This window comes from Solea solea, chromosome 1 (genome assembly GCF_958295425.1).
Source record: "Solea solea chromosome 1, fSolSol10.1, whole genome shotgun sequence".
NCBI lineage: Eukaryota > Metazoa > Chordata > Actinopteri > Pleuronectiformes > Soleidae > Solea > Solea solea.
Window position 1 is genome coordinate 24,173,614 of NC_081134.1, and position 11,010 is coordinate 24,184,623.

At 41.3% G+C, this 11,010-nt stretch overlaps 1 protein-coding gene across 5 annotated transcripts in view; it reads left to right on the top strand.

Moving 5' to 3' along the window:
• The window catches only part of LOC131466496 (disks large-associated protein 1-like), a 99,268-nt gene extending 88,492 nt beyond the window's left edge, over window positions 1-10,776 (top strand). For 4 of the 5 annotated variants that reach the window (XM_058639800.1, XM_058639968.1, XM_058640130.1 and 1 more), the window contains one exon: window positions 6,996-10,776. In XM_058639800.1, coding sequence (XP_058495783.1) covers window positions 6,996-7,223 — 228 coding nt within the window. In that variant the 3' untranslated portion in view covers window positions 7,224-10,776. Of the gene's footprint in view, window positions 1-5,957; window positions 6,957-6,995 lie in introns of those variants that run through there. The other variant, XM_058640051.1, reaches the window with a different exon arrangement.
• The last annotated feature ends 234 nt before the right edge of the window (window positions 10,777-11,010 follow it).

Here is an 11,010-nt window from a genome sequence, read left to right on the forward strand (position 1 = left end):
CATTGTAACATAAAGTAATATTTAGAGGTGTGTCATATACACATGTACATGACACCAACGGTTGCAGGCAAACCTTATTCAAACTTTTAATACAATAAATGCACTGTTTATATAACAGTTTTGCAGTTGGTGAATGCATTTATCTGTCTGTCACTGCCGGGATGTGAAACCTAAACTCCTTGTATACATATATATGTATATAAACAATATGCTAGTAGAGATACAGTAAAATTGTTTGATAATGAGTGAGGGAGTAGTCAGCATGCTCCTGAGGTCAACTGTGTCAACCACTGTCAGAACTTATGGGCCAATGTGTTGTTATAGTACAGTAAAAATCAATGTCTTAAAATCAGCTCTACTGATTGCGCTTGTATTAGTAACGTCTTATTTTGAAAACCGGAAGTGATCTCACACGGTATCAAACTAGCACTGACATTCTCAGTCGAACTTACGTTCGACTACACGGGCTCACTTAAAAACGTTGGTGCGAATGGCTTGACCACGCGAAGAAGAATGACTGCTCACTTGACCGCAGTTTCTGGCTTCAGAGTAACCCGCATACTCCTATTAAAAAAGAACATAAATGTAATTTTTTTTACGTTTTTTTCGTTGTCCCAACACTAGCTTATGCTTCCCTTCCCGATCACAGGTAGTCTTCTTCTTCTTCTTCTTGTCTTGTCCGGTAACAGATCAATTCCGGGTCAAGTAACTTGTATTTATCAAAATTGGATTAAACGGGAAACGCTCGTTATCCGTTTTTTTCATTTCAGCACAAAATCGGAAATTGGAAAACCGAGTCGTTATCCGTTTTTTCATTTTGATTTTGTAAACGAATATTGAGAAAACAAGTTGTTTTTTCGTTTTTTTATTTCTGTTTTTATTTTGAAAAACAAATGATACACGGCCTCATGTGTTCATCACTTTTATCAGTAACTTTATAAACCGATAGTGACGATAAGACATCAGTGGTGAAGTGAGCACAGGTCTCTTTTTTAATTTTCAAATTTTGTTCTATTTAAATGCACCAAAACACCAAGTCAAATTACTTGTATGTGTAAAAGAACGTAGGCACTAAATACTGATTGTGATTCTGATGCTGGCAGCCTCAGAAGTGGTAAAATTGAGCGGTGCTGGATGTAGCCTGTCAGAGTGTACTGCAAACTTTAAATCTATGGAGATGCATCACAAAAGACAGAGTGAATATATCTGATACTTATTATGTCCCTGGTGTGCTTTTTTTATGAGTTTATAAACAGCCTGAACAGACATTATTCCAGACCTACAGTATCCTGACATCTCCATCTTCCTGATTGACTTCCATTCATCTTCCCTTGTTAGTCACTGAAAGTTTACAAAAGCTTGGAGGGATTCAACTCTGGAGTCTACCGGTTAGATGTAAATGTAAATAATAATAATAATAAGCAGGTGTGCCTCTTCAGCTGCCATAGACAGACACGCACACCCTGCAAAAGGAAGCAGAATCCTCACAAATATAGCACAAAACACGTATAATAATATATAAATCAACATAATAGGTTACAAAATAGACAATAGGATACAAATAGATAAATAATGAAATCACATTTTAAAAAGCAAACATTTTATATTCATTTAAAAATAAAAAGTCCAAATCGTAAATCGTACATTTTACATTTAAAAAGGGAAATAATGAAAAGATTTTAGTCATTTAAATATTTATATTAATCACTATGAATAATCTTCTCTCAATATTGATCAAAGTTAGGATTGGGCATAACTGAAAGGTTTTATTTTGTGCTGACAAAAATAAAACAAAACATATAAATACAACACATTTAATACCTTTTCATTTCGATTTAAACAAAAAAAAAAAGGGCGATTGCAAAGGCTCAAATTACATTACATTACATTACATTACATTACATTACATTACATGTCATTTAGCAGACACTATCCAAAGCGACTTACAATAAGTGCATTTAAACATTTGGGTACAAACAAGAGCTAGAAGTAAGTAAGAGCTTCAAGTAAGCCAAACTATAAGGTGCTAGTCATAAGTGCAATGTATAAGCAAGTTTTTTTTGTCGTCGTCGTCTTCTGACTACCTCGTCGTCGTCGAGGTAGTCAGAAGAAATGTGTTTTTAGTCGGCGGCGGAAGATGTGGAGGCTTTCCACTGTCCGGATGTTGATGGGGAGTTCGTTCCACCATTTGGGAGCTAGGACAGTGAACAGTCTCGAGTTCTGCGAATGCCTCTGTGATCCTCTCAGTGAGGGGGCAGCAAGCCGGTTTGCCGATGCAGAGCGGAGTGGGCGGGCTGGAGTGTAGGTTTTGATCATGTCCTGGATGTAGGCTGGACCGGATCCGTTTGTAGTATGGAACGCAAGCACTAGAGTCTTGAAGCGGATGCGAGCAGCTACAGGAAGCCAGTGAGGCAGCGGAGGAGCGGTGTAGTGTGGGAGAACTTTGGTAAGTTGAAGACCAGTCGAGCTGCTGCATTCTAGATGAGCTGCAGAGGTCGTATGGCACACGCAGGGAGACCAGCCAGGAGGGAGTTGCAGTTGTCCAAGCGTGAGATGACAAGAGCCTGGATCAGAACCTGTGCCACCTTCTGGGTTAGAAGAGGCCGTATCCTTCTGATGTTGTGCAACATGTATCTGCAAGATCAAGCTGTTGCAGCAATGTTGGCAGTGAGGGAGAGATGGTCATCAAGTGTCACACCCAGGCTCCTGCAGTAGAAGGAGTTACCACAGAGTTGTCGAGGGTGATGGTCAGGTCTGTGGAGGGAGAGCCCTTTCCTGGGAGAAAAAGAAACTCAGTCTTGTCGAGATTGAGTTTCAGGTGATGGTCAGACATCACTGAGATATGTCGGTCAGACAAGCGGAGATCCGTTCTGCTACATGTGTGTCGGAGCTGGGAAAAGAGAGAATGAGTTGGGTGTCATCGGCGTAGCTGTGATAGGAAAAACCGTGAGAGAGAATAACAGAACCAAGAGAGTTGGTGTATAGAGAGAAGAGAAGAGGGCCCAAGGCAGAACCCTGAGGGACCCCACTAGCTAGAGGACAGGGTTCCGATGCAGATCCTGTCCAGGTTACTCTGTATGTTCGGTTTTGAAGATGAGAGTAGGGTAAGTGCAGAGCCTGAGACACCTAGTTCTTGAAGAGAGGAAGTAAGGATCTGGTGGTTAACCGTGTCAAACGCTGCAGAAAGGTCCAAGAGGATGAGCACAGAGGAGAGAGAGGCAGCCCTGGCAGTGTGGAGTTGCTCAGTGACAGCAAGAAGTGCAGTTTCGGTCGAGTGACCTGCTTTAAAACCAGACTGAAGAGGATCAAGAAGGTTGTTCCGGTGAAGGTAGGAGGAGAGTTGATTAAAGTTAGCACGCTCCAGAGTTTTGGAGAGAAAAGGAAGAAGAGAGACAGGTCTGTAGTTATTTACTTCAGACGGGTCAAGGGTGGGTTTTTTAATGAGGGGGGGGGGGGGGGGGGCACTCTGGCCTCTTTAAGAGAGTCCGGAAATTAACCAGATGATAGAGATGTGTTAATGAGGTGGGTGAGGAAAGGAAGAAGATCAGAAGCAATTGACTGAAGAAGGTGAGAAGGGATAGGGTCAAGGGGGCAGGAGGTGGGGCGGGCAGAGGTTATTAGGGAAAGAACTTGATCATGAGATAGAGGGGTGAAAGAGGATAGAGAAGGAGCTGAGTTTGTGGTTGGTAGAGTGGTGAGATCAGGAGGTGGGGTTGAGAAAGTTTTGTGGGGTTAGAGAGAGAGGATTAAATTTTAGTCTGATAGAAAGATTATTTGGCTGCAGAGATAGAGGCAGTGAAGGTGGAGAGAAGAAAATGATAGGAAAGCAGGTCATAAGGGTGTTTTGATTTCCTCCATTTCCTTTCTGCTGCCCGTATCGTGGCTCTCTCAGCACGCACTGAGTCAGACTGGGTAGGACTTACAAACCCGCCGTGACGTAAGAGGACAGAGAGAGTCAAGAGAGGAGGACCGAGTAGAGAGGAAGGTGTCTGTGGCAGAGTTGGGATGCATGAGTGAGAAGGAGTCAGCTGAAGGAAGTGCTGAGAACAGTTGAGGACAGAGAGGAGGGGGAGAGGGAGCGAATGTTACGACGGACAAGTGCAATATCTGATGAGATGAGATCATCAGAGTGGGAGAGAGTAGGATTATGAAGAAATGATCAGAGACATGAAGTGGAGTTACCTTGAGGTCGGAGGTGGAGCAGTTTCTGGTGAAGATGAGGTCAAGGTGGTTGCCAGCTTTGTGAGTTGGTGGAGAAGGAGCAAGTGAGAGAGAAAGAGAGGAAAGTAGAAGAAGTAGATTGGATGACTTCTCTGACTGGATGTTGAAGTCACCAAGAAGAACAAGTGGTGGGCCATTTTCTGGGATGTTTGAAAGGAGGACATCTAGTTCCTCCAAGAAGTGTCCCAATGGTCCTGGTGGACGGTAGATGACAACAATGATTAGTTTTACTGGGTGAGTTACAGTTACAGCATGAAATTCAAACGACTGTGAAGGGAAGTGTGGCAGTGGGTAAAGAGTGAAAGTCCATTTGGGATTGATGAGCAGACCTGTCCCGCCACCTCTTCCAGTGGATCTGGGTGTGTGGGAGAAAGAGTGGGCGGAGGAGAGAGCCGCAGGGAGGGTGTTAGCCAAGTCTCAGTGAGGGCAAGGAAGTCCAGGCATTGGTTAGTAGCAAAGCCAGAGATGAACTCAGTCTTGCGGGTAGCTGACTGGCAGTTCCACAGGCCCCCTGCAACAAGGTGTTGGATGTGTGTGGAGTGGGTGGGATAGATAAGTGAGGACAGATTACGGTGATGCTGTGAGTGAATGTGAGGTTTGTAATATCTACGAGAAGAAACATGAACAGGAATGGAAAAAGTGCACATATGTGAAAGGTAGAAAAACAATTGCAGGCAGGTACTTAGCCTCATTAGCCTCCTTGTTAGACTCCGGTTTAGACTCCTTTGTCTTTGTCTTCCTGAAGCTGCCGCTTCAAAGTGAATGCTGCTTTTTAAAAGACACCTGATTAGGCGCTGATTGGTTACAGCAGTGTTGGCCACTCCCTGTAGCCAGTTAAATTTCACACCTGGTTATGGTGATGACTCAATAGTTCCACCAGTGGACCTTAGTCAGCACCATATGCAAATCAAGAAAGTTGTTTCATCATAAGATACAGAATTTAGGTCAAGTATAGCGAGTTAGCAGTACATTCTGTCATTATTCACAGTTCACAGGTCAACATATGAAATCTGCAGTGGGCAGGATCATGAAGATAAATGAAATACTAACACTCTGTGATCACAGCTGTCTGTCCTGCATTCGTCTCGTCACATGAGCAACAGACAGACAGGTGACGCGATATAATCTGTCCATTTATTTTTTTATTATTATTTTATTTTGTATTTTTATTTATTTTATTATTATTATTGTTATTATTATTTTTATTATTTATTTTATTTTCTGTCCTTCTCTGAAACTCTCCTGGTATCGATTTTTATTGTGTTTATTAGTTGTTTAGTCTGTTTTGCTACCAATCTTCCTCTGTTGCTGCCTTTCAGCTGTGTGTGTATGCATGTGTGTGTGTGTGTGCGGGTATTACTATTGTGTGGGGACCTAACACTGTACACAGTCACATTATGGGGACTTGTCTTCCTTGTGGGGACAAAAGTCAAGTCCCCACAATGTAAATGACTACATTTTAAGGTGAAGATAGGTTTTAAGGTTAGGGTCAGGGTTAGGATTAGGCCAGTAGTAAATGTGGTTAAGGTTAGAGTAAGTCTCCAGGAAATGAATGTAGGTCAATGCAATGTCCCCTCAAGTCATGAATGTCCAACGCGTGTGTGTGCGTGCGTGCGTGCGTGTGTGCGTGCTTGTGTGTGGTGACTGTATATCATTGTGAGTATTGGCTCTGTTGGCTTCACCTTTGGCTCTTATTGTTGTCTTGTTTCTGTCCTGTGCTTTTTTTGTGTTGACAGTGAAGGTGTTTGCAAACAGCCACACATCAGTCAGCATCACTGCAATGCCAAAACCTCTGGGTCTCCGTGCATCTATCACATCTGCCTTTCCATTCCTCTGACCTTCCTTCCTTCCTTCCTTCCTCCGTTCCTTCCTTCCTTCCTTCCTACAACTGCCTCAGCATGTGCATTTTTGTTTTGATTTTAAGAACATTTTGCAACGTGGATCAAACTTGACACAGCAGGTTCACAGGAGACGTAAAAATAAACACATACATTAACGACTAATAACTGTAAAACACTAAAACGTGTGTGTGTTTGAACTGGTTTACTCAACGACAGATCTGCTTACCTGCTTTAACTGTTTGCAGTAGCTCAGTAAATGCCAGTATTCACAGTAAAACAAACTAACTTAGACTGTGGTCAAACATGTCAGAAAGAGAGTACAAAAACCCAAAATGAACATAAGTCACAATCATGTAATCTCTTTAGTTTATTGAACTATTTCATCTTTTACATTCTGGGAGTTAAATAGTGTTAACTTGGGAGTGCAGTGTTATCATGCCTTCAGTGTGATAATATGACCACAAAGATGTAGAGAGATAAATGACATTGATCCTGTTTACTTGTGTTTATGTTCAATTCAATTTGATTTTAATGTTATTTGTATAGCCCCAATTTATGACTTATATAATCTCAAGTCAAGACCATTACAATTATTACAGAGGGACACAATGGGCACCAATAGTGGAGAGAGAAATCTCTGTCAGAGTGTGCAAACTGACACAATATAGACGTGCATGCAATCAAGTAGAGTTGTCTATTTTTAACACTTAAAAATCTACCGTGCATGAATCAGAGCTCTGAGGAGCTGCAACACACACAAACACTTTCAGCTTAACAACTCGTATATGAATCTGTCAAAAGCAGACAAAAGAAAGATATCAGTAACACTGGGCAGCACATACACACACACACACCCACACACACACATACGTGCGTGTCTGTGTTTTCCCTGAAATGTTCTGCCCTCCCTCCCCTGCCACCCTCTGCCACCAGGAGAGGAGGCTCCCGCCTCCAGTGCCAAAAAAGCCACCCAAGGGGCCCCACCACCACCACCCTCCTCTGACCAGAGACCGTTCACTGGAAAGCTCAGAGAAACAGCGGCAGGAGGCCCGGAAGCGTCTGATGGCGGCCAAGAGAGCTGCGTCTGTGCGACAGAACTCAGCAACAGAGAGCGCAGACAGCATTGAGATCTACATCCCCGAGGCTCAAACACGGCTATAAGGATGCTAGCAGGAACACACACAGGCTCACAATAACAGAATGGGTTCCCTGGCCTGGATTAGTTTGCCCCACCACGATAGAAAACCAAGCCAAACAACTGTCCACGTCACAATAGGTTGCTTTTATGAGAACATTATTCAGATAATCTGCTTTTAACAAAAACACAGACATGACTGAAATCATTGAATTTGTTTATTTAGTCAGTGATTCTTGTCACTACAGACATTTCTCATGTCTCCAGTCCCAGTTTTTAAAGACAGTCATGCAAGATCACACTAACCACTCTGAACTTCTCCTTCTTTATGTCGGCCTCATTTCTACTGTAGGCTGGGTTTAGCGTGAGTCTGTAATGTGTTTCTAAAACACGTTTTAGCTTGTTTACTTTGTCCAAATCCTCTTGAAATCATCCTGATAGCCAAAAATAAATAAATAAATAAATAAATGAAGTTGTATGGGGAAATCCTTACTTGACCTCCTCCCAATGAGGATGGGGGACTTCTTCCACTGATGAGCTGTAATAAACACAGCCAGTCATTTTGTGTTGATCAGTTCTCACTCTCCAACCTCCCGACTTTTGGTTCATTATGATAAGAATCCTCCGCTCTGCTTCAGGCAGTGTATGTTTTGAGTGCAGATAGGACAACTTATTTATTTATGTATTTATTTATTTATGGGTGGCTATCTGTAACACAAAAAAAGTGTGACCCGAAACAAATTGTGGACTCAATCTCTTTTTAGCAAGAGAATTCAAATGCAAATCATGTTTTACTTTATTAAGAATAATTTAGAAATAACCTCACGTGGGACTGTTTCCTTCCCGCTGTTACACCAACAGAGACAGCACAAGGCAGAGGACACAATCATGATCAATGTGACTAATTTAAAAATCAATAAATGACAATCTTGTGAATTAAACACACACAAAACACAACAAATATTAAATAATGTAAGTTAATTCATCCCTCAATACAGATCCTAGTGACTGTACATGTCAGTGAGGGGCTTTTGTTGACCATGACCTGTAAGAACTGACCAAACCTTACTATCTGTCTGTCTGTCTGTCTGTCTATCTATCCATCTATCTATCTATCTGTCTGTCTGTCTGTCTGTCCGTCCGTCTGTCCGTCCATCCATCCATCTATCCATCCATCCATCTAACTATCTATGCATACAAACATTTTTTAATTAAGGTATAGACACACACACACACACACACACACACACACACATTGACACACAAAACCACCAACAACCAACACATTTCAGACTGCTTACTGTAATGACATCATGTTGAGATCTGATCCGTACACTTCAAAGCTCTTGGACACTCAGTTCAGAGCTCTTTGTCTTGGTTTGAGGTTCTTCAACACAGATTATCTGGAGCTCCTCTCTGGAGAGGAGGGGGTAAGGAAATGTGACGAAGAACCATGAGGTTCTTGATGTTCTTGATCTCTCGGTTCTTCATGAATAACTGAGAGAAAGGACTGAACAGTGATCCAAAAGGATCAAGGAATGAGGAGAGAATAGGGATGAAAACGGAGGGTGTTGAAGAACTGTGATTTTGGTCTTCTTATTCAACTTATTGAACTTATTGAGGAAGAAGAAAAAGAGGGAGAATGAGAATGAGAATGAAGGACAACTTTGATCTGTGTTTAAGAACTTCAAACTGTGATTGGAAACTTCAAACTGTGGGGGCAGCATTGCACCTCTTTGTGTACGGCCTGCCATAACTTATTATGTGTATTATTATTATTGTTATTATTAATAATAATAAATATGAAATATTATTATTAATAAAGCATTTTGATACCAGGTATAAACAGGGTGATAGTCTGTGGTCATAGATCCCAACAACCATTCACACGGCATCACAGGTTTAGTCACATCTTACAGGACATGGTCTGACTTTTATTTGATTGTAAGGCTGTTTTGTGGGGGTTCATGAAGTGATGGACAATCAAAACACACACAAATACTCACAGGTATTACAACTCCTTCAGGTCTCCAACACCTCAGTCTCTTATAAAATATCTCTCTTTCGTTTGTGTCCATCCATTTTTTTTCTTTCTTTTTTTATCAAACCGAGGAACTTCTCGTTATCACCAACTGTGAATTCAACGCCATAAAAATGTGGAAGTGACTTTAAAGGAAAATTCTGTGTTTTTTTTACATTTTAGTTGAAGTTTAGGGAGCGTCACACACAGGGACAGTTACACAGATTTGTTTCAAGCTTTATTGACCGATCTACAGTATATCAAAGCAGTGTCTCACCTTATAATGACCAAAACAACACAAATACACAATGAATACGTTGTAAAGCATTTACTTTTCTTTGAACTCTCCTTGTGTAACATATAAAACCACAAAGTGAGATTACCAAGTGCTGATAGTCTCAGAGAGAGTTGTTTCAGTGAGAAGAGGAGATGTGAGAAATGAACTGTTTGTATCATCGGTTACATTTTCACCAATTTGTCTTGTACAGGGTATAATTACACTTAAGCAATACTGAGTGGGGAAGTGGCCTTTATGGACGTTTTTAGAGATGTAACATTATTTATAAATGATGAGCTGGTATCAGACAGATAGAGTCAAAGATGCAGTGTAGTGTTATTCACATGGATTTTTTTTTTTATTTCAAGACAACCTGTAGTAGTAAAAACTAGAGCTTCCATCGTCTTTCCAGATCAAAGTGACAGGCAGTCAAGGTCTGTTTTTAGTATTACTGATACCTGATATTTCCACATGTGTCCATAGCTGCACAAGCATGACACTAAGTTAACCTACACTGCATTTTTCACCAATTGACCAGAACAGCTGACAGAAAGTAATTACTGTGACACAATGATCTCTGAGTGTTATTACCTGTCTTTTACTTTACTGTACTAGTTTAAATGTCAGGTTTTTTTTTAACTATTTTTGACAGCTGACAGAGGGCCTCGTCACATCAACACCAGCAGCAGCGCATCATTGTGATACAAGCTGAACGCTTGACCATGAACCATTTAGAAGCTGCTGACCTAAACTCAGCTCTGGACTCTGGACCATTCTACATTTCACACATGTATCCTACCTGTGACGTCTCTGACCACCATACGTGCAGAGAGATGGAAACATCTGTTTAAGTTTAAGAATCTGAAACATTATACTAAACATGTGTTTTCAGTCGTCACTAAAAATAATCCGGACACATATTGTCCCACACCTGGATTACTCAACATTCACAGATTAGGATGTGTTAAACAACAATCTGTATTTTATCATTTTTTCCCGCGGTTTGCAGAAAAGTAAAATAGCAACATTGTCTGTGAGTCCAGGCTGGGCATCGTCATCCTTCCTCATCCGTCAGAAAACTCTGTGCAACTTTAAGAGATGTTTTCAAAAAAATCAGCTGAAAACAGTGAACAAGTATGAGATTTCTCTTCAGATGACTTAGATTAAGTGGGAAACAGTCAAAAGTGTCAGTGTGACCAGGCTCTCAGTTACACAGAACTCCTGTGAGGAGTGAGTCATCTTCTCAGTGTGTGCTGGTACTACCCCCCCCCCCCCCCCTCCCCCCTCCCCCCCCACCCATAATTCTTACTTCCTGTGTGTACGGTCTGAAACAGTGGAAACCAAAAAGCTGTAAACATCATGTGTTGGTGTTAAATAGTCACAACTCTTCATGCACCATTTAATGGCTGCATCAGAACAACTGGAACAGAAATGACAATATTGCTGTGGATAAATGCTCTTGTTTCATTTAGAGGTCGATCATTGCAGCAAATATGAACATAAATTATTTTCATAT